The sequence below is a fragment of the Lissotriton vulgaris genome, chromosome 3_1 (assembly GCF_964263255.1).
Source record: "Lissotriton vulgaris chromosome 3_1, aLisVul1.2, whole genome shotgun sequence".
NCBI classification, from domain to species: domain Eukaryota; kingdom Metazoa; phylum Chordata; class Amphibia; order Caudata; family Salamandridae; genus Lissotriton; species Lissotriton vulgaris.
In genome coordinates this window covers 147,936,492-147,961,182 of record NC_141689.1, presented here as the reverse complement: position 1 = coordinate 147,961,182, position 24,691 = coordinate 147,936,492, and the positions used below count along the sequence as shown (strand labels likewise).

The following is a 24,691-nucleotide window of genomic DNA, read 5'->3' as shown; positions in this document are numbered from 1 at the left end:
TCATCAATGAGGCCCTTGCGCAGGTGAAGAAAAGCTGGTGTTGTCTACCTCCGAATTGCCAAAGCGGTTGAACCGAACAAGATGAGGTTCATTGAAAAGAACTGGTGCATTGGTATCGGCACAGAATGTGTTCTCTTTTTGGTAACTCTTTTCTACAATGTCTAAGTCAATGCTTGTTTTCTCCTGTCATCTCTTGTTACTCACATTATAATCACGTCAAGTGCAAATATCATAGTAGTCCCTCAGGATTCTATGTCTTATAATTTCTTCTCTTTGCTTCTAGCGAGAAGAGGTGGCCCACGCCGACCTCAAGGTGGCCAGCATGGTGCTCCTTCCATGGCTTCTGGTCACGTTGGGCGGTCTCGTGCTGGCAGGTGCTGAAGTGTTTTTCGACGCATTCACAAACACCGGTTGTACCAGATTTTTCTACAAGGGAGCGGAACCCAGCAATGGTCTAGTGCCTCAGAGTGCAGCGTGGATTTGCCAACGCTATGGAAACCAGTACCACTTTGCCACCTTGTTTGACAACAAGAACCGTATTCCGGTCTACTCAGCCTACATCTATCAGCCAGGGCCGGGGCCCCGAGCAAACTGGTTTATAGAGCCACAGGTAGGGCCTTTCTGCTACCCCCTATATCTAAAGGGCCGGACAGGGAGATAGCCCAGTGCATTAAGTATTTGTTGCAGACTGCAGTATATTTAATGGCCCTCACTTTCCACTGCAATGTGTTAACTCTATCACTTATAGTGCTTATAAAATTAGTGCTGGGGCGCTACTCCTGCTTTAGTGCATATTCAATGACCAGAAAAGTGATTAGAATATGTACGATGCTGGCTCTCTATATGGTGTACTAAAATGAAGTACACTGTGCAGAGTCCAGCAGATGCCCAATAGGTGTGTAGAGGTAAAAGCAGATCATTATAATGCTCTTTTTTGTGGTAGTGCGGGCAAGCAATTAGGCTTATGGGTGAATATTGTTAAGCATTTGTTATCACAAACAGAAGCAATAAATGAGACACACACTCAAGAATAAACCCAAGTTCAATTAGGAAAAATAAAATCTATTTTTATATATATGTGTAGAAACCAAGAATGTTGTTCAACAATTAATAAATGCTGTGTATGTTGATTTTTAACCAAATGCAGTTCAAGACACAAATGCTTACAGATTTTTAAGCAGCTGCAGTCAATACTGTCAGGCACAGACCGTCGCGGTCAAAGGGAAGAAAAGCATTGGGTTAGATAGTGAAGTACCGCCAACACATTTGCCCGTGCGATCGATGGAAATAACACTCTGCAACAGAGTCTTGGGGAGATAACGGTCACCCAGAGTTCAGGGGAAGTTCTACTCCAGGGGAGTCAGAGTTTTGGAAGTCCCAGGGCTCGAGCACAGCAGGCAGTTCTGGGTTACCTGGATCAGAGGTGCAGCAGATTTTGGAATGCAGAATTGGTTCTTCACTGACAGCGTTCAGCTACTGGTGCAGTGAGGGCAGCCCCCTTGTTTTATCCCTGTTGAGCTGAGCTCGGTTGGTGATATCTTCTAGCATAAAAGTCTGGGGTGCATATTTATGGCCAAGTGACGCAGTGCAGTGCAGCAAGTGGTGCATTCCTAGGTCTACTACTTCTGGTCAACCTGGGAATGCATTAGAATCAATGGATATGAACACCCACGCAACACCCATGGAAACCCCCCCCCCCCCCCCCCCGGGCAGAGTAAATGTGCTGCAATGCTTTACTCCAGGGGCCATAATATGGAATGGGGTGCATTTTCCTAGTTAGCGCTGGGCTCACCATTCAACAGGTACGCTCAGCACTAACAAGAAAAGTGCTCTGTATTAGATTGAATGTGCTGACAGAAGGCAGTCGCAAACTAGTGCTGCCCTGGGGCAGCGCATTCAAGTAAAATACAGAGCGGACTTTATGCAACCGCTTTGTGTATCACTGTGCAGGCGGCACCCACCTGCACTTTTAAGGGGGATTAGAGGTTGCTTGCAGGCAGGTGCAGTGAGTGACTACACCTTGCTGCAAAGGTATCTCTGAGGAGTCCATCAGACCCCCTTTCCCTCTTCAAGAGGGCTGCCACCAGGAGGAGCTATGACAGTACAACACCCTTTAGGTGGCACACTGTCAATGCACCTCCTGACATCTTCTTTGCCTCTGTACCTACATCTATAATATGGCACTTGCACCGATGCAACGAGATTCCCTCATTTGCATCGGGTCATGCCCCCATGCAAATGAAACTCTGGTGATAGCGCTGACCCTATATGTGCACCAGCACTATCTGTATTACGGAAAAGGCCGCTAAAGCATCTGTGGCACTTCCTGTAATATCAAAGTGCCCCGGGAGGTGTGTAAAGTGGGCGCACATACCGATTGTGCCACCGGGGCACTTTCTATAATGTGGATTTATGCAGCCACTCAGGATCATGCAAGCTGGCCTTGTGTGTCTTCATAAATCTAATTTTGGGATTGCATCACTCTTGCACCATGTTGCACGGTACAAGAGCGAAGAAACACAGCTGATAAATATGCTCCTGGGTGACTATTCTTATGTGCGGGGGATTTCTTATGGGTAGGATGTGGGTGCCTATCCTTGTCGACAAGGCGGGCGAAGGGATGGAGTCCATGTTTATGAGTGTGAATGGTGCAGCAGCTGTCAAGGCAAAAGATTACTTGAACAGGGAGGTTTGTAGCTCTTTCAGAATCAATGATGGGTCATTTTATGCTGCAGGTTTAGGTCAGCATGGTCTATAGCTTTACACTGATTTCTTTTGTTCTGCTTCCCTCATGATTGTTCTGTCTTGTCCTTGATGTTGAGTGATGGTGGTTCCATTCCATTTTAAGATGATCTTATCATGCTAAGTTGTTGAGAAAGATGGGTCATTTCTTTAAGAGGACTTAACGATGGTAGAATGAATTATAAATTTAATCACTGCTGTAATACATTGGAGAGCCTCCGCTTGGCAGTGACCTGATCCTGCTTCTGAAAATTGAAGCACAGCCTGGGCCACTCTTCCCGGATCACATGGCAAGGTCAGTAAATGTTCCTTTGACAGTCCAACATTCTGTTGAGTGCAGTTTTCTAAATATTGACCCAGATACAGAGCTGGGAAGTTTAAGTGGTGATCCACTCCCTTTACCAGAGCATGGAACAGGGTAGAAGGAGACCTTGGCACTTTGAGGCTAAGATTGTTAGCACAGCACCGGTCTCTGTGTAGCCACCGATGGAAAAGTCAAGTCTTCCATCGGCACCAAAGTAAAGGTGGTTGTCAAAAATTTTAATGAAACACGGGAAATCATTCCACAGATTTGAATGATTCCCCATCATGGCGTCAGTTTTGACATATAAATAACATTGTCCATCGGTTATCGACAAGTGTAAGGATAACAGAGCCTCCATTGCAAAGGATGTCTAATGTAAGAACCTAAGAACTCTTGTGCTGTAGGTGGGCTGATGACATGTAGAATCCTTCTAGATCATGTACACAGGAGGAGCAGGGATAGGAGACTACAGGGCATTCTGCAGCTAGGAGCATCTAAAAATTATAGGGGCATATTCTCAAAGAACTAACGCTGAGTTTCCGGCACTTTATCGCAGCCAAGGATGTGATGAATTTATCTCCCCATTCACAAGCTGGTGCTAACAGCCCATATCACCAGTTAAGCTGCGATAGCAGCCTCAAAAAACATCGCCACAGGTGATCCCAGCAACTATAGCTAATGAGATGCAGAGTAGGCGTTCCCCTGCCAAAAGCCGCAACAACACCACTCTTCAACATTCTCAATGACCCTCCAGATTAGCGAAAAGATCACAAAAAATGAGATAAGGTGCGTTAGAAGCAGGAAATCAACACCTGCTCTGACCTGGTGTAAAGTCGGACAGCAGCCTGCACCAGAAAAGGGTATATTTACAACAAGGGATGGTGAGGGACAGAGTCTCTGAATTAAGCAGAAAGCTCTCACCCAGTCAAGAGATCAGGGCTAGATCCAACACCGTTTTTTAGCTCACTGCACCATCCCAGTTTCAGAACCTGGCTGTATGCAAATTAGTCTGTTCCTGTCCCAGTGCATGATGGGAACAGGGCAAACCAAACTACAAAAGCCAATTCTTACACTGGGAAGGAAACAAGCTCCCGGGGACCGGTTTCTGGCATTACAGCCGTCTTCGGCCCAGTTTGCTTGAATCCTGATGGTGCAATGAGCAAGGGTCTCACATCTGAGAATACCCTTCCACGCTTAGGGTGGACAAAAATATTTACAACAAGGGGTGGTGAGGGACAGAGTCTCTGAATTAAGCAGAAAGCTCTCACCCAGTCAAGAGATCAGGGCTAGATCCAACACCGTTTTTTAGCTCACTGCACCATCCCAGTTTCAGAACCTGGCTGTATGCAAATTAGTCTGTTCCTGTCCCAGTGCATGATGGGAACAGGGCAAACCAAACTACAAAAGCCAATTCTTACACTGGGAAGGAAACAAGCTCCCGGGGACCAGTTTCTGGCATTACAGCCGTCTTCGGCCCGGTTTGCTTGAATCCTGATGGTGCAATGAGCAAGGGTCTCACATCTGAGAATACCCTTCCACGCTTAGGGTGGACAAAAATATTTACAACAAGGGGTGGTGAGGGACAGAGTCTCTGAATTAAGCAGAAAGCTCTCACCCAGTCAAGAGATCAGGGCTAGATCCAACACCGTTTTTTAGCTCACTGCACCATCCCAGTTTCAGAACCTGGCTGTATGCAAATTAGTCTGTTCCTGTCCCAGTGCATGATGGGAACAGGGCAAACCAAACTACAAAAGCCAATTCTTACACTGGGAAGGAAACAAGCTCCCGGGGACCGGTTTCTGGCATTACAGCCGTCTTCGGCCCGGTTTGCTTGAATCCTGATGGTGCAATGAGCAAGGGTCTCACATCTGAGAATACCCTTCCACGCTTAGGGTGGACAAAAATATTTACAACAAGGGGTGGTGAGGGACAGAGTCTCTGAATTAAGCAGAAAGCTCTCACCCAGTCAAGAGATCAGGGCTAGATCCAACACCGTTTTTTAGCTCACTGCACCATCCCAGTTTCAGAACCTGGCTGTATGCAAATTAGTCTGTTCCTGTCCCAGTGCATGATGGGAACAGGGCAAACCAAACTACAAAAGCCAATTCTTACACTGGGAAGGAAACAAGCTCCCGGGGACCGGTTTCTGGCATTACAGCCGTCTTCGGCCCGGTTTGCTTGAATCCTGATGGTGCAATGAGCAAGGGTCTCACATCTGAGAATACCCTTCCACGCTTAGGGTGGACAAAAATATTTACAACAAGGGGTGGTGAGGGACAGAGTCTCTGAATTAAGCAGAAAGCTCTCACCCAGTCAAGAGATCAGGGCTAGATCCAACACCGTTTTTTAGCTCACTGCACCATCCCAGTTTCAGAACCTGGCTGTATGCAAATTAGTCTGTTCCTGTCCCAGTGCATGATGGGAACAGGGCAAACCAAACTACAAAAGCCAATTCTTACACTGGGAAGGAAACAAGCTCCCGGGGACCGGTTTCTGGCATTACAGCCGTCTTCGGCCCGGTTTGCTTGAATCCTGATGGTGCAATGAGCAAGGGTCTCACATCTGAGAATACCCTTCCACGCTTAGGGTGGTCCCCGGTAGCTTGTCTCCTTTCTGGTGAAGAATTGGCTTGGTAGTTTAGTCTGCCCTGTTCCCATGATGCACTGGGCCAGGGACAGACTGATTTGCATATAGCCAGGTTCTTAGCTGGGATGGTGCAGTGAGATAAATAACGGTGATGGATCAAGCCCTGATCTTTGGACTGGGTAAGAGTGGTCTGCTTAATTCAGACACTCTGTTCATCACCACCCCCTTTTCTGAATCGTCTTTGGCCACTATAGGTGTGGCAGGGTATACTCAGACATGAGTCCCTTTCTCACTGCACCATCAGGATTCAAGCAAGCCGGGCCGAAGACGGCTGAAATGCCAGAAACCGGTCCCCGGTAGCTTGTCTCCTTTCTGGTGAAGAATTGGCTTGGTAGTTTAGTCTGCCCTGTTCCCATGATGCACTGGGCCAGGGACAGACTGATTTGCATATAGCCAGGTTCTGAGCTGGGATGGTGCAGTGAGATAAATAACGGTGATGGATCAAGCCCTGATCTTTGGACTGGGTAAGAGTGGTCTGCTTAATTCAGACACTCTGTTCATCACCACCCCCTTTTCTGAATCGTTTTTGGCCACTATAGGTGTGGCAGGGTATACTCAGACATGAGTCCCTTTCTCACTGCACCATCAGGATTCAAGCAAGCCGGGCCGAAGACGGCTGAAATGCCAGAAACCGGTCCCCGGTAGCTTGTCTCCTTTCTGGTGAAGAATTGGCTTGGTAGTTTAGTCTGCCCTGTTCCCATGATGCACTGGGCCAGGGACAGACTGATTTGCATATAGCCAGGTTCTGAGCTGGGATGGTGCAGTGAGATAAATAACGGTGATGGATCAAGCCCTGATCTTTGGACTGGGTAAGAGTGGTCTGCTTAATTCAGACACTCTGTTCATCACCACCCCCTTTTCTGAATCGTTTTTGGCCACTATAGGTGTGGCAGGGTATACTCAGACATGAGTCCCTTTCTCACTGCACCATCAGGATTCAAGCAAGCCGGGCCGAAGACGGCTGAAATGCCAGAAACCGGTCCCCGGTAGCTTGTCTCCTTTCTGGTGAAGAATTGGCTTGGTAGTTTAGTCTGCCCTGTTCCCATGATGCACTGGGCCAGGGACAGACTGATTTGCATATAGCCAGGTTCTGAGCTGGGATGGTGCAGTGAGATAAATAACGGTGATGGATCAAGCCCTGATCTTTGCACTGGGTAAGAGTGGTCTGCTTAATTCAGACACTCTGTTCATCACCACCCCCTTTTCTGAATCGTTTTTGGCCACTATAGGTGTGGCAGGGTATACTCAGACATGAGTCCCTTTCTCACTGCACCATCAGGATTCAAGCAAGCCGGGCCGAAGACGGCTGAAATGCCAGAAACCGGTCCCCGGTAGCTTGTCTCCTTTCTGGTGAAGAATTGGCTTGGTATTTTAGTCTGCCCTGTTCCCATGATGCACTGGGCCAGGGACAGACTGATTTGCATATAGCCAGGTTCTGAGCTGGGTTGGTGCAGTGAGATAAATAACGGTGATGGATCAAGCCCTGATCTTTGGACTGGGTAAGAGTGGTCTGCTTAATTCAGACACTCTGTTCATCACCACCCCCTTTTCTGAATCGTTTTTGGCCACTATAGGTGTGGCAGGGTATACTCAGACATGAGTCCCTTTCTCACTGCACCATCAGGATTCAAGCAAGCCGGGCCGAAGACGGCTGAAATGCCAGAAACCGGTCCCCGGTAGCTTGTCTCCTTTCTGGTGAAGAATTGGCTTGGTAGTTTAGTCTGCCCTGTTCCCATGATGCACTGGGCCAGGGACAGACTGATTTGCATATAGCCAGGTTCTGAGCTGGGATGGTGCAGTGAGATAAATAACGGTGATGGATCAAGCCCTGATCTTTGGACTGGGTAAGAGTGGTCTGCTTAATTCAGACACTCTGTTCATCACCACCCCCTTTTCTGAATCGTTTTTGGCCACTATAGGTGTGGCAGGGTATACTCAGACATGAGTCCCTTTCTCACTGCACCATCAGGATTCAAGCAAGCCGGGCCGAAGACGGCTGAAATGCCAGAAACCGGTCCCCGGTAGCTTGTCTCCTTTCTGGTGAAGAATTGGCTTGGTAGTTTAGTCTGCCCTGTTCCCATGATGCACTGGGCCAGGGACAGACTGATTTGCATATAGCCAGGTTCTGAGCTGGGATGGTGCAGTGAGATAAATAACGGTGATGGATCAAGCCCTGATCTTTGGACTGGGTAAGAGTGGTCTGCTTAATTCAGACACTCTGTTCATCACCACCCCCTTTTCTGAATCGTTTTTGGCCACTATAGGTGTGGCAGGGTATACTCAGACATGAGTCCCTTTCTCACTGCACCATCAGGATTCAAGCAAGCCGGGCCGAAGACGGCTGAAATGCCAGAAACCGGTCCCCGGTAGCTTGTCTCCTTTCTGGTGAAGAATTGGCTTGGTAGTTTAGTCTGCCCTGTTCCCATGATGCACTGGGCCAGGGACAGACTGATTTGCATATAGCCAGGTTCTGAGCTGGGATGGTGCAGTGAGATAAATAACGGTGATGGATCAAGCCCTGATCTTTGGACTGGGTAAGAGTGGTCTGCTTAATTCAGACACTCTGTTCATCACCACCCCCTTTTCTGAATCGTTTTTGGCCACTATAGGTGTGGCAGGGTATACTCAGACATGAGTCCCTTTCTCACTGCACCATCAGGATTCAAGCAAGCCGGGCCGAAGACGGCTGAAATGCCAGAAACCGGTCCCCGGTAGCTTGTCTCCTTTCTGGTGAAGAATTGGCTTGGTAGTTTAGTCTGCCCTGTTCCCATGATGCACTGGGCCAGGGACAGACTGATTTGCATATAGCCAGGTTCTGAGCTGGGATGGTGCAGTGAGATAAATAACGGTGATGGATCAAGCCCTGATCTTTGGACTGGGTAAGAGTGGTCTGCTTAATTCAGACACTCTGTTCATCACCACCCCCTTTTCTGAATCGTTTTTGGCCACTATAGATGTGGCAGGGTATACTCAGACATGAGTCCCTTTCTCACTGCACCATCAGGATTCAAGCAAGCCGGGCCGAAGACGGCTGAAATGCCAGAAACCGGTCCCCGGTAGCTTGTCTCCTTTCTGGTGAAGAATTGGCTTGGTAGTTTAGTCTGCCCTGTTCCCATGATGCACTGGGCCAGGGACAGACTGATTTGCATATAGCCAGGTTCTGAGCTGGGATGGTGCAGTGAGATAAATAACGGTGATGGATCAAGCCCTGATCTTTGGACTGGGTAAGAGTGGTCTGCTTAATTCAGACACTCTGTTCATCACCACCCCCTTTTCTGAATCGTTTTTGGCCACTATAGGTGTGGCAGGGTATACTCAGACATGAGTCCCTTTCTCACTGCACCATCAGGATTCAAGCAAGCCGGGCCGAAGACGGCTGAAATGCCAGAAACCGGTCCCCGGTAGCTTGTCTCCTTTCTGGTGAAGAATTGGCTTGGTAGTTTAGTCTGCCCTGTTCCCATGATGCACTGGGCCAGGGACAGACTGATTTGCATATAGCCAGGTTCTGAGCTGGGATGGTGCAGTGAGATAAATAACGGTGATGGATCAAGCCCTGATCTTTGGACTGGGTAAGAGTGGCCTGCTTAATTCAGACACTCTGTTCATCACCACCCCCTTTTCTGAATCGTTTTTGGCCACTATAGGTGTGGCAGGGTATACTCAGACATGAGTCCCTTTCTCACTGCACCATCAGGATTCAAGCAAGCCGGGCCGAAGACGGCTGAAATGCCAGAAACCGGTCCCCGGTAGCTTGTCTCCTTTCTGGTGAAGAATTGGCTTGGTAGTTTAGTCTGCCCTGTTCCCATGATGCACTGGGCCAGGGACAGACTGATTTGCATATAGCCAGGTTCTGAGCTGGGATGGTGCAGTGAGATAAATAACGGTGATGGATCAAGCCCTGATCTTTGGACTGGGTAAGAGTGGTCTGCTTAATTCAGACACTCTGTTCATCACCACCCCCTTTTCTGAATCGTTTTTGGCCACTATAGGTGTGGCAGGGTATACTCAGACATGAGTCCCTTTCTCACTGCACCATCAGGATTCAAGCAAGCCGGGCCGAAGACGGCTGAAATGCCAGAAACCGGTCCCCGGTAGCTTGTCTCCTTTCTGGTGAAGAATTGGCTTGGTAGTTTAGTCTGCCCTGTTCCCATGATGCACTGGGCCAGGGACAGACTGATTTGCATATAGCCAGGTTCTGAGCTGGGATGGTGCAGTGAGATAAATAACGGTGATGGATCAAGCCCTGATCTTTGGACTGGGTAAGAGTGGTCTGCTTAATTCAGACACTCTGTTCATCACCACCCCCTTTTCTGAATCATGCACCAGAAAAGGGAGCCCAGCCCAGAGCCACACCAGAAGGGCAACAGATGCTATGGAGCCACTGATCATGCAGGCTGGACATCCAAGAGGGCCACAACACCCACCGCCCTTCCCCCGGGCCCTACCACGGGCACACCCCCCACCTCACCCGGACCAAGACATTCCACATCAACATCACAAAACATGAACAAAAGCATTTGCTTGATGTTGCACCTTTACAAAAATCAACATACATGTGAGTACGGAAAATCTGATTTATTCATTCACCATTGAAAGTCCAAACAAAATATCACATTCAAATCTGTCTCCAAACAACTATTCTGAAGAGTCATGGCGGGGCATCCCTGGACAATCTGTGAGTCCCAGCCTGCAAGACAATATCCAAGATAAGAAGGTGTGTCAGGCACTCATCAAAGGACAGAGCGAGGGAGAGAGAGAAAGAGAGAGACTGAACAAGGAGCGCAAGGCCAATTGGGCACTTGGCTCATTAATACATGCTAACTGCTGCGTGTGTTTCGCAATTGGTGCACCCCAAATCTAAGGCCTGGCATCAAAGTTGGCGCAAAGGCCACATCACATTTAAGAAATGCAAGCAGTAGTCAGACTAAAATTAAGTATGAACGCTCCTTTGTCTCAATACACAAGGTGAAGGACAACTGGACCTCCGACCTTGGTCCTGAACGCGACTGGCACACCCTGTGTGAGATACCATACCAGCGTCCGACGACTTCCACACCACGACCTGTGCTAATGAAAGACAAACGTGTCCACACCTCACACACACTTGTCCCTGCTCTAGCTATACATGCAAGGGATGCCCTTGACACATTGGTTAAAAACAACCCATACGTCCAAACGTTGCACACACATACGACTCATTGCACTGAGCTGTGGCATATCGTCCACAGAACTGCCGCCGGTCTGAGGATTGCCTGTTATACGAGACCAACAAACGCAATGGCAGCCCATCTCGGGCTCACACACACATCCTGTCATGTGGAACTGTACCGTGTACAAATGCTGCATCTGTTGGGATCACTGCCAATGGCAGTGTCGCAAATCAGTTTTCGTCTTGCCTATGTCACCTGCTTCCAGCCCTGGTCCCGCTGTCGATCATGCAAATTTGAGTGGCCCATGTAGGTCTGCCTATCCAACGCAACAGTAGCAGAATTGGATTATGACTTGACAGTGCGCCCCCTGTTCGTCCACAAACAGGAGTGTCACCGGGATACCCGTACATGGGATGCCTTGATATTTTGCGCATGTGCTGGCAGTTGTGCATGGGAGATTGCATAACTTGTGTGCAGTGACCACATCGAGGTGCCCCCCTATTGGTCTGTGTTGCGGATTGGTGAAATGGTGTGGACTGAGCACAACTGCCTAGACCAGTTACCGGATTGGCTCTCCCTGGTGTTGCTTGCACTCGACAATGACGTACTCTTGGAACAGATTGCACATGAAGCTGTACCCGCATTCATGGACGAGTAACTACCTTCTGCAGCCGGATGTATGGCGTTACAACGCATGCTTTTACCACGCATGCTGTTACAACGCAAGTATTACAACGCAAACCTTTACAACGCATTACACTTGGGGTTGCTGGATAGTGAATAGTTTAATTTACTATTCCAACTCCAGTCCCCGTGGACACTAGGGAAGGTGTTGGATAGTAAATTAAAACTATTCCCTATCCTAGAGCGCCCCCCAGTGTAATGCGTTGTAAAGGTTTTCGTTGTAATACTTGCATTGTAACAGCACTGTGTGGTAAAAGTTTCGTTGTAAAGGATGTGTTCCTCTGCAGCCACATCTGATTGTCACCCACAGCACAGGTCCCCACTCCTTGTTGCATCTCATATCCCACCACAACAGTGGACATGTCTGCCTTCGCCTGGACTCAGAATGCATGTGTGTGGACCTATGTGTGTGTACACACACCTGTGCAAGGTGATGCAGTCCCATGTGCGGAGCAGCACAGCGTCGTTTGGCAACGTTCCCAATACGGACATACTGCTGGAGGGAGAGTACACACATGGCAATGTAGTACGAAATGTGACCTTGTAGGACCCTTTCACCTGCTCCCTGTCAGCAGAGCAGACAGTCGGCGCAGTCCGGTGGGACAGCACTATGCTGATCCCATCAATGTGCATTGTCCGTCACAGATAGGGACTGACTGACACATGTACAATGGGGGGGGTCCCTTTTGACTGCTCCACCTCTGTGAGCCAGACATTGTGTTTGGGATAGTTGCTGGTAGACCTGTGCACTTACGTGTCTTCAGCAATGAGTATGGTGTCCAACTTCTGGCCATGTGGAGCAATGTTATACATCAAAACTGATTGTGTCCACACAGATGTGTGAGTAGGTATGCAAAGTGATGTTCTGTTGTCACTTCTACACACATCCCTATTTAATACACGGATGTGTGCCGACGCTGGGGGGTTGCTAGTTTGTTGTTCAAGTGCAATGAGGCCACAACTAGTTCACGCATGCACAGTCATCAAATTGGCCATGTGGCTCAGGGTCAAACATGCCCATTGATGTCATTTACCAGGGTGTACCTTCTTGTGCAATCAATGTCCCTACATCCATCCATGCTTTCATACTTGAGTGAACATAGACATGACACATCTGTGTGATTTTGAATGTTTTATTCACATTTTGGTGAATGCCGGAGCTGGAGCTGTACATGTCCATGCCAAGCCCACATCACATGGTGGTCCAGTGGTGAGCCAATCAGAGTCCTCTGTTGAATGAAAAGTGAATTGGAAGAGGGAGTGTCTGCAGCCGGATAGCTGTGGAATTGGTAACCAGCGAGGATATAGCAGTCCATGTCGGGGTCCTGGTGTATGCCACAGAGTGTTCCAGGGGACAGTGGGAGGTGTTGTCTCAGGGCATAATACAAAGGGCTGAACCAGGCAGGGACAAGCCATATGGCAGGGATGGATGCTACTACCTCCTTCATCACACAGTCATTACCATCCGCATATTACTCCTCTGATATGTCTTCTGTATATAGGGGAATAGGGTGGGAAGTAATTTAAATATAATTAATTAAATATGTTAATTTATTTATTGGTATTTATTTAGAATTAATTGTTAATTAATTATTAATTGGTAATTAATTAAAATATAATTGGTCAATAGTTTTAATTAATTGATTAATTGAATATTATGTTAATTTTATTAATTTCTTTTCAGTAGTGGGTTGTGCGTTTATAGGGGAATAGTGTGGGAAGTAATTGAATTATAAATAATTAAATTTTTAAATTTATTTGCTTATTTTTGTTGTAATATTTAATTTTTATTTAGTGTTAATTGGTAAATAATTTGTATTAGTAGGCAATTTTTTAATAATTTAATTTCATTTGTGTTTTTAATTGATTAATTAATATATTATATAAAATTGTTAATTATTTTATATTATTTGTAATTGGTATTAATATTTAATTTAATTTAATTCATATGTGAAGTATTTACTTTCCCTACTGTTGCACTCACTGGAGTGGGAATAGTAATTTCTACCCCTACGCTATCCAACGCTTTCTCTACTGTTGCACTCTCTGGAGTGGGAATAGTAATTTGTACCTCTACGCTATCCAACGCTTTCCCTACTGTTGCACTCCCTGGAGTGGGAATAGTAATTTTTGCCATCCCGCTATCCAACGCTTTCCCTACTGTTGCTCTCACAGGAGTGGGACTAGTAATGTTTCCCCCTACGCTATCCAACGCTGTCCCTACTGTTGCACTCTCTGGAGTGGGAATAGTAATTTTAACTCTCCCGCTATCCAATGCTTTCCCTACTTTTGCACTCATTGGAGTGGGAATAGTAATTGTTACCCTCCCGCTAGCCAACGCTTTCCCTTCTGTTGCACTTACTGGAGTGGGAATATTAATTTTTACCCCTACGCTATCCAACGCTTTCCCTACTGTTGCACTCTCTGGAGTGGGAATAGTAATTTTTACCCCTACGCTATCCAACGCTTTCCCTACTGTTGCACTCTCTGGAGTGGGAAGAGTAATTTTTACTCTCCCGCTATCCAATGCTTTCTCTACTGTTGCACTCATTGGAGTAGGAATAGTAATTTTTACCCTCCCGCTATCCAACGCTTTCCCTACTGTTGCACTTACTGGAGTGGGAATAGTAATTTTTACCCCTAGGCTATCCAACGCTTTCCTTACTGTTGCACTCTCTGGAGTGGGAATAGTAATTTTTACACCTACGCTATCCAACGCTTTCTCTACTGTTGCACTCTCTGGAGTTGGAATAGTAATTTTTACCTCTACGCTATCCAATGCTTTTCCTACTGTTGCACTCTCTGGAGTTGGAATTGTAATTTTTACCCTCCCGCTATCCAATGCTTTCCCTACTGTTGCACTCACTGGAGTGAGAATAGTAAATTTCATGTCTACGCTATTCAACGCTTTCCCTACTGTTGCACTCTCTGGAGTGGGAATAGTAATTTTTACCCCCACGCTATCCAATGCTTTCCCTACTGTTGCACTCACTGGAGTGGGAATAGTAATTTTTAATCTCCCGCTATCCAACGCTTCCCTACTGGTGCACTCACTGGAGTGGGAATAGTAATTGTTACCCCTACGCTATCCAATGCTTTCCCTACTGTTGCACTCTCTGGAGTGGGAATAGTAATTTTTACCTCTACGCTATCCAATGCTTTCCCTACTGTTGCACTCCCTGGAGTGGGAATAGTAATTTTTACCCCTACGCTATCCAATGTTTTCTCTACTGTTGCACTCACTGGAGTGGTAATAGTAAATGTAACCCTCTCGCTATCCTACATTGAAAATATTGTATATGTTATGTAAATAATATGTATATATATATTTATAGGCAAAGAACACAATACATTAGGATATCAGTCCGAATGCGGATAGAGGAATAAAAATTCCATACAATAAGGTGTACAAATCATATATGGGGATGGAAGCAGGGGAGAGACGAGTTCAAAACCGATTATATGTATTACATTTCGAGGAATGGCAGGTCAGGGAGAAAGTTGAACTTCAGGGACATCCGTAAGAGGAGAAGTGCAAATAGCTCCACTGTAAGTGTTCCAATGACCCCATATCTTACCCCATTTCCTGGGTCGCCCCCGTGCCACATAGACCGTTTTCTCCCTAAACATGCACCAATCCATGTTTTCCATCCAAGCCTCAACCATAGGTGGCCTCTGGGAACCCCACAACTGCGCTATGTCTCTTTTAGCCACCATATTTCCCAGGGTTGCCCACTGCGTATATGCAACATTATAGTCAGTTCGTTCCCAAACATTCAGGAGACAACGTCTAGCCTCGGGCAGCAGATCAAAGCCAGTGTCCTCCTTCATCTTATTGTGTATCCCGATCCAAAAAGCAGCAACCGCAGGACACTCCCAAATTATATGTAGAAACGTCCTGAGCAGCCCACAACCACGCTTACAAAGACCATCTTCTGAATAACCCATTCTAAACAAGCGTGGGCCAGTCACATAGACTCCATGCCAGATTTTAAGTTGCACAAACCGGAGACGGGCCGGAATCGCGACCTCCTTGGGAGAAGAGATCGCAGCCTGCCAATCCTCATCGTCTAATTCAAGACCGTCTTGGGTCCATACCTCCCTGAGGAGCACCAACAGGTCAGTCCTACCATTGATCAGCTTTTTATAGATCAAAGAGCTAGTACTATCTGGCACATAACCATCCAGTATTCTATCCTCAAGCGGAGAGGACTCCGGGATCTTTGCTCTCTTAGTAAAAACCGAATGCAAGGCATGGCGGACCTGAGCATATCGAAAATATTCCATGTCACTAAGGTTGAACTCAGCCTTCAATTCCTCAAAGGTTTTAAACCTGCCTTTTACCCTGAGATCCCCTACCTTGCTGATACCGATCATATCCCATTTCTCAAATCCTTTCGTTTTCCACAAGTTACCCAGCTTCTCGGAGGCAAAAAGCAGGGTCGCTCGGGTCAGTCGATCCTTCCATCGGATAGCAATGTTTGCGCAGTGCCAAACCCGAACAGCAATCTTTGCGGGCCTGGAGAGCTTCCCTCTATCTAATCTAGAATAAAGCGCTCTATAGTAATCGCCCCCCGGCAACAGCCACCTGTCCATGGCAAACGCAGGGTTCAATCTGGGACCATACATGCCATGATTAATGGCCCCCAATTGAGACGCCCAGTAATACCGTTTGATGTCAGGGAGAGCAATACCACCGTCATACCATGGAAGCGTCAACTTGGCAAGGGCGATACGCGAACGCCCATCCCAGATCAACCTCCTCTGGAGACCCTCAATAGTCCGAAAATAGCTTGCGGGAATTACATCAAAGGTGTTCTGAAGAGCATACAGAAAGCGTGGCAACAACATCATCTTAAAGAGCGCCGCTCGGCCGAGAGGCGAAAGCGGCAGCTTGCGCCAGCGCACCACATCCAGCTTCAGCCGGGTTAGCGGCGGGAGCAAATTCTGTTCATATCGGGCAGCCGAGTTCATCGATACATAAACCCCGAGATACTTAAAACCGGTCTGTGTAACCTGGATGGGGCAATCACGCGGCAAAAGAGGGACATCTCCCGAGAGGACGTATAAGTAGGACTTAGTCCAGTTAATGACTAGACCTGGGTTCCTACCAAAGGAGGTGAGGACGTCAAACAAAACAATTAACGTCTTCAGGGGCGAAGTCAGGTACAACAATATATCGTCTGCGTATAGCTAAATACGATCTTCAAGGTCTGGGGCCCACTGAATACCACTCATCGACGGTTTCCATCTAATCCAGGCAGCAAGGGGCTCAAGAGCAAGAGCAAATAAGAGCGGAGATAATGGACAACCCTGTCTTGTGCCCCTTCCGAGAATGAAGGGCTCAGAGACCCGACCATTCACCACAACCTGCGCCAACGGGTCTTCATAGAGGAGCCTGACCCAGCTAATGAAGCCAGGACCAAAACCAAACTTGGCAAGTACAGCCCACAAATACGGCCACTCCACCGTATCAAAAGCCATCGTGGCATCCAAAGAGGCCAAGATGGCTGGCTCACGCAATGACGAAGTCCTCGCGAGAACACCATGCAAACGTCGCAGATTCATGGCCGTATTCCGATGTGGGATGAAACCGGACTGGTCTGGATGAATCAAGTCACTAATCACCTTCACTACACGATTGGCTCACAACTTAGCAAGAATCTTGGGTTCTGCATTAAGGAGTGATATAGGCCTGTAAGAGGTCTCTTGGCTTTCCTTCCTTATGAATCACCACTATGGTCGCATGACGCTGATCACGGGGAAGGGAGCCACTATTTTGCGCTTTCAAGAACAGGTCACGAAGATAGGGCGCAACTTTATCGGGGCGCAGTTTATAAAGTTCAATGGGGAGACCATTAGGGCCCATCGCCTTCCCTGAACGAATAGAGCAAATAGCGAGTGCCACCTCGTCCGCGGTTATTACGGCATCTAACAACTCTCTATCAGAATCAGATAAGCTGGACAATGCAATGTCGCGCAACAATAAATGGGAGTCTTCCTCCGGCCTATCAGATATGGGGGAATACACTTCCCGGAGATGTTCTGCAAAACTCTGGACGATCTCCTCTGGTTCAGTCACACGCGTACCAGTCACTCTCTCAATCACAGGAACCACACGACTAGCCCTCTCTTTTTTATCTAACCATGCTATCAGTTTGCCAGCTTTATCTCCGACATCATACAATCGACCCTGCTGCTCCCTGCCCATAACTTTCGTGGCATCTGTAACCAATGCCCTGTAGTCAAGCTGTTTAAGACGCATAACATGCATCTTCTCACGGGTGACACCCAATTCCAGATCACGCTCCAGCTCGGTGATCTCTGTCTCAAATCTAACTACCTCCTCGTTTCTACTCTTCTTCGCACCAGCAATCAATAACAACGCTTGACCTCGGATGACCGTCTTAAAGGCCTCCCAGAGCAATACTGCAGAAGACACCGATCAAAGATTCTCAACAAAATACTGGTCAAGAGATTTGACCAACGCCGCGCGGGTCTTAGGGTTATGGAGATACCACGGATTAATTGGGGCTACCCGCCCCTCTGAACCTACACGCGAGTCTATCCGAAGCCACAGTGGAGAGTGGTCGTATATTCCCCGTGCTAGATGTCGAGCCTCAGTTACGGAGGGGGCTTGTGCAGCTGGCATCAAAATGTAATCAATCCTGGAAAGACTACCGTGTGCACCCGAGTGGAAAGTGTATGACTGTTTTTTTCCCCGTTTTTTTCCTGTATTATTGCCTGCTTTGCTGTGACGCTTTTCTCTTCGTGTTCCATTGCGCCTGCCTCCTTCCTCCTTGCCCGCCTACCTCGCCGCTCTCCCTCCCCGCTCCCGCTTCCCGCCACCGCCATTAGCCCCGCCCCTTTTTCTTCTGTACCCTCCCCGCTCCCGCCTCCCAGCTGCTCCGCCCACCCGCGCACTTGGCCTTAAATGGCGACCGTGCGAACGCGCAGCGGTCACGCGCAGCGGGCGCGCCGATTGTGCGCCGAAGGCGACCGGATCGCGACCAGCGCCAGGACCCCTGGCCCACGAAGACCCCGACCGACCCGCCTGACGTACTCCGCCGCCACCCTCATCGCTCTCAACCCCGGCCGACTCCCTGAATGCCATCAAGCCACACCACGACACACCCACGGACCTTTCAGCTGCCACGCCTGCAAGTTCTCCTGCATCCGGACCTGCCTCGCACCAGCACCCGCCAAGTCGAACTCCAGCAGCACCCACCTCAAGTGCATCCTGCTCAACACCCGCTCCGTCCACAGACACACCATCGAACTCTGGAACCTCCTAGACGCCACAGCCCCTGACGTTGCCTTCCTCACGGAGACCTGGATGAACGCCTCTTCAGCTCCCGACATCGCCATCGCTATCCCGGAGGGCTACAAGATCGTCCGGAGGGACCGAAACGCCAACCAGATGGGAGGAGGCATCGCCATCATCCACAGGAACACCATCCGTCTCACGACCAGCACCGACAACACCCTGACCAGCGCCGAACACCTGCATTTCCAGATCCACACCAACCCGAACACCACCCTCAGAGGCACCCTGATCTACCGACCCCCTGGACCACGCACGCAATTCAGCGAGGACATCGCCGACTTCGTCAGCCCGCATGCCCTCCCCTCCGCTGACTACATCCTCCTGGGGGACCTGAACTTCCACCTGGAGAACAACAACGACCACAACACCAGCACCCTGCTCGACAACCTCGCCAACCTGGGACTCAAGCAACTGGTGTCCACCCCCACCCACCTCGCCGGACACACACTCGACGCCGTCTTCTCATCCAGCACAGACATCAACTTCAGCCACGCCACAGAGCTTCAATGGACGGACCACAGCTGCGTCCACTTCACCTTCAAGAGAACGACGACCCACCAACACCAGCAACACACCGCCCGCAGAAGCTGGAACAAGATCACAGCAGACCAGCTCGCCACCTCCCTGAGCCAACACCCTCCTGCCAGCTCAGCGAACCCCAGCCAGGCCGCCGATAACATCACGAAGTGGATCAGCAACTGCGCGGACGAACTCGCCCCGCTGAGGACCCCGCCCAGCAGACCCGGCAGCAAGAAGGCCCCATGGTTCACCGACGAACTCAAGAGCTCCAAGAAGAACTGCCGAGCCCTCGAGAAAGTCTGGAAAAGGGACCCGACACCGGACAACAGGACCTCCTACAAACTGGCCACCCGGAAACACCACCAGCTGATCCGCGCCGCCAAGAGAACAGCATTCAAGGACCGGTTGGACAACAACGCACACAACAGCAAGGAACTCTTCAACATCGTGAAAGAGCTTTCCAACCCCAGCGCAGGAAACAACGACATCACCCCATCGCAAGACCTCTGCAACTCCCTCGCCTCATACTTCCACAACAAGATCACGGACATACACAGCAGTTTCAACAACCAACCAACGCACACCACGACCGACCTGCCACCCCCCCCCACCACCACCCTCCACGCCTGGACCCCGATCAGCACAGAAGACACCATCCGCACGATGAACTCCATCCACTCCGGATCACCAACCGACCCCTGCCCTCACCACGTCTTCAACAAGGCCGACGCTGTCATCGCACCCCACCTGCGAGACATCATCAACACATCCTTCGACACCGCCATCTTCCCCGAAAGCTGGAAACACGCCGAACTCAGCGCTCTACTCAAGAAACCAACAGCGGACCCCACCGACCTCAAGAACTACCGCCCCATCTCGCTTCTCCCGTTTCCAGCCAAAGTCATCGAGAAGACCGTCAACAAGCAGATGGCCGCCTTCCTCGAGACGAACGGATCCCTCGACCCCGCACAGTCCGGCTTCCGAGCCAACCACAGCACCGAGACCGCCCTCATCGCCGCCACCGATGACATCCGAGCCCTGATGGACAAAGGAGAAACAGCGGCCCTCATCCTCCTAGACCTCTCCGCGGCATTCGACACGGTCTGCCACCGCACCCTAATACGGCGCCTCAGCAACATCGGAATCCAGGACAAGGCGCTGGAATGGATCATCTCCTTCCTCGACGGAAGAACACAGCGAGTCCGCCTACCACCGTACAAGTCAGAGGCCTCCGAAGTCATCTGCGGCGTCCCCCAAGGATCATCACTGAGCCCCACCCTCTTCAACGTCTACATGAGCCCCCTCGCGGCCATCGTACGCAAACACCACCTCAACATCATCTCATACGCCGACGACACCCAGCTGATCCTCTCCCTGACCAACAACCCCGCCGCCGCCAGAGCCAACCTGCACGAAGGGATGAAAGAGGTAGCCGAGTGGATGACGACCAGCCGCCTGAAACTGAACTCGGACAAGACGGAGGTCCTCATCCTGGGCTCTTCACCCTCCGCCTGGGACGACTCCTGGTGGCCTTCCGCCCTGGGCACCGCACCCAAACCGACAGACCATGCACGAAACCTGGGCTTCATCCTGGACTCCTCCCTCTCCATGACCAGGCAAGTCAACAGCGTCTCCTCGGCGTGCTTCAACATCCTACGCATGCTACGGAAGATCTTCTGGTGGATCCCCTCAGAGACCAGGAAGACCGTCACCCAGGCCCTCGTCACCAGCCGGCTGGACTACGGCAACGCCCTCTACGCCGGGACCACCGCCAAGCTCCAGAAGAGACTCCAGCGGATCCAAAACGCCTCAGCCAGACTCATCCTCGACATCCCACGATCCAGCCACATCTCCGGACATCTGAGAGACCTTCACTGGCTTCCCATCAACAAGAGAATCACCTTCCGCCTCCTCACCCACGCACACAAAGCCCTACACGACCAAGGCCCGAGCTACCTCAACAGCCGAGTCAACTTCTACGCTCCCAAACGCCACCTCCGATCAGCCAACCACGCCCTCGCCGCCGTCCCCCGCATCCGAAGAGCGACTACAGGAGGAAGGTCCTTCTCCTACCTGGCCGCCAAGACCTGGAACTCCCTCCCGTCCGACCTGCGCCTGACCCAAGACCACCTCTCCTTCAGGAAGAAGCTGAAGACCTGGCTGTTCGAGCAGTAGCGGCACCCCCCCTCCCCAGCGCCTTGAGACCCTACGGGTATGTAGCGCGCTTTATAAGTGTCACTGATTGATTGATTGATTGATTCTGGGCTGGGTGTAGCAGCCTCCAACAGTCCACCAACCCCATTGTGTCTATAAAGCCACTAATCCAATTCTGTGACCCTGTAAGGTCTCTGGGTGGGTGCCGATCCTCCCTGCCAGAGACATCCGAGTTAAAATCTCCGCCATCTCTGGACGATCAAAAAAATATGTTCGTTCCTTGAATTCAACAGGCAGCCTGGCTGGAAATAGCATTGCGTATTTCAGTTCCATCTCCCTCAGTCGTCGTTTTATGCCCAGAAATCCAAGCCTTTGCTTTTGGACTGCCTGTGTAAAGTCTGGGTAGAAACTTACAGTGGTATTTTCATACTTCGTGGGTCCACTCATCCGTGAGGCCTGCAGGATAGCCTCTCTATCCCGGAAGTTAAAGATTCTGACGATGAGAGGTCTTGGCGGGGCACCCAACTTCGGTTTACCACCCGGTACTCTGGTCTTGTTCAACTGCGAAGAACTTGCTCAGACCCTTAGGAGCAAGGTGTTTGGTGATAAGATCTTCCACGAACAGATCAGCTGCTGGATCCTCTGACTTTTCCGGGACCCCAACAATGCGTACGTTGTTACGCCAGGCCCTTCCTTCAAAGTCCTCCAACCGGCGCACAAAAAGATAATTCGAGGTCCGCAGGTTGCGGACCTCTGTCTGCAAGTCGGATACATCACCCGTTAGGCTGGAAGTTTTCAGATCTAAAGATTTGAACTTTTCATTGGTTTTCGACAAATCCGTACGGATCAAATTAACATCGATCGAAACAGTGTCCAGCTTGTGGGTGAGAGTCTCAAATTGTTGGCCGATGGATGCCTTCATCCCATCAAGGGCGCCCATGACGTCTTGTAAAGTCAATTCTGCCAATGAGGCCGGGCCCTCCTTAATACCATCCAGTGATCTGCTCGGTCCACCAGGGGATCCTTTAGATTGGGCATATCGATCCATATTGTTTGCTTGGGTGAAGCCACCTCACCGAGTGGTCTTGGATTTTTGCTTGTCGCCATCAGGTTTGGTCGCCATCACAGACGGGGAGGCCTTCCAAAGTGGCGTATCTCGAGAGAAAGTGGCCGCACCGGGAGCTGCGATCAAAGCATCAGCAGCGACCAGAGGGCACAGTCAGTCCGGGCCCAGTATACGCAGTTAGGATATCACCTTATGCTTGCTAAGCCATCAAATAGCTTCTGCTAGTGGCAGGCTCTCTCTCAGATAGAATCAGCCTGGAGCCTCGAAAACGAAAGTGAAAGTGCAAGTCAGTGTCTCCTCAGGCCGCTGTTGTTCAACTACTGCCCGGGCACCATACCAACTCGAGCTCCGGGCATCACCGAGGGGCAGGCCGCAATATTCATATCGTCGTTATGCCAGTTCCCGAAGTCCGATTCAAATTTGGACAACGGTGTCCGCCTCAGCTATGGCTCGTCTTCAATAACCCGTCAATGTAATCAGGATATTCTTCAGGATAGATGCGGGAGTTTGCGAGGGTCTCGGGAGCCCTGTGCTCACGCGGCCATCTTGGTTGCGCGCGAAGCTCTTCCCTATTTAAGTATTTTAAGTATGTTTAAATTAATTATATTTGTTATTATATTAATTTTAAATTACTTTTAAGACATTTAAAAAATTTGATGTTTTGACTGTCTATATTTTTTACAACGATATTTTGGAGTCAATATTTTTGTACTTACCTGTTTGAAGATAGGAATTCGATATTCTGGCATTCTATATTTTCTCCACGATATTTTGGCAGGTCGATATTTTGCTCCTCGATATTCTGTCAGTAATCCAGTCAGTATGGCTTACGGAGCAGCTGCTTTTCTGGATTCTGCACATGTGCATGGGTGGGTTGTGGCATTGGTGATATGGAGGGGGCCCATTTGTGCACATTGTGGACGGGGCAATACTTGGTGTTTCTATGTGTGCTGCAGTGTGCCTCTGGTATCAGGGACATGTTCGACTATCATTGTGCGTGTGCAGTGTGTTACACATGTTTGTGCATGTGTGCCATTGTGCCCATCTCCCCTCATTACCCAGTCCCTGGTCATTGCTCACCCTGTTGCTGTTGGGTCAGGACATATTGAGCTGTGTCCAGACCCCAACTCCTTGCACCGTCTCCACACTGGTGACTGTGACCACCATTTCCTCCAGCTCATCCAGCTCCTCCTGTGGTACAGCACTCCCCACCTCCAGGCGCCTTTGCTGCCTTCTTGTTGGCAGCGAGTTTCTGTTTGGTCTGGCTTTGCATGTCATGCCAGTGCCTCTTGACCTCCTCCATTGACCTCCTTGACACTCCGACTACATTGACGTTGTTGACAATGGACTGCCATATTTCCATTTGTGTTGCCAATGACGCAGTGGAGGTGACGAAGAATTGTTGGTAGTGTTCCGTCACCTCGGTGACGATGATCCGGTCTTTCTGCGGACTGAACCCCGTCTTCCTCTTCTCCTTGCCCTTCCCCAGACATGGGGTTCCTTGCTGGTCCTCCTTGGGGCTTGTGGGGTTCGGGTTATCCTCTGCACTCGGTCCGGGTGGATCCTTGGTACTACGCACTTTGCTTTGGTTCTGTTGATTTTATAGTGCATTTTCCTGCATGATGCGTGGGAATTGCAAGCCTGTCGCTGGTCGTCGCTGATTTTTGTATTGTAATTTGGGGCATCGCAACTTTTTGGATGTTTGTGTTTCGCATTTTTTGGGTGTTGCATTGATTTTTACGTGCTCATTTGGCAAGTTATCTTGCTGCTATCACCTGGTGCCGCCGGGTTGGGAATTGAACGTTAAAATTATGTTATTTTCCTGTGATATGAAAAGTTGCGTTAAGCTAAATTTGCGGTACTTATCACACGTTCTTGAGAATATCCCCCATAATATAGAGAAGTCATCTAACTAGTATTAATATGCAAATTAGGACTCCTACTGCTTATCAAAGTAGATTTGGCCGAGGTAGCTCTGTGTCTTTTGAAGTCGTGACTTCCACCAATTTTATGTACCCATTTATGAATATCAACCCTCTCTTAGGTTCATGCCCAATGAATTAATTAAAAAAAAGCATGGCACCTTACTCATAAGTAAT

At 49.4% G+C, this 24,691-nt stretch overlaps 1 protein-coding gene across 1 annotated transcript in view; it reads left to right on the top strand.

Annotated features, from left to right (window-relative positions):
- The first annotated feature begins 306 nt into the window (after window positions 1-306).
- LOC147726123 (endonuclease domain-containing 1 protein-like) overlaps window positions 307-24,691 on the top strand; it is a 48,493-nt gene continuing 24,108 nt past the window's right edge. The window contains exon 1 of the mRNA XM_086963425.1: window positions 307-610. Coding sequence (XP_086819551.1) covers window positions 323-610 — 288 coding nt within the window. The 5' untranslated portion in view covers window positions 307-322. The remainder of the gene's footprint in view (window positions 611-24,691) is intronic.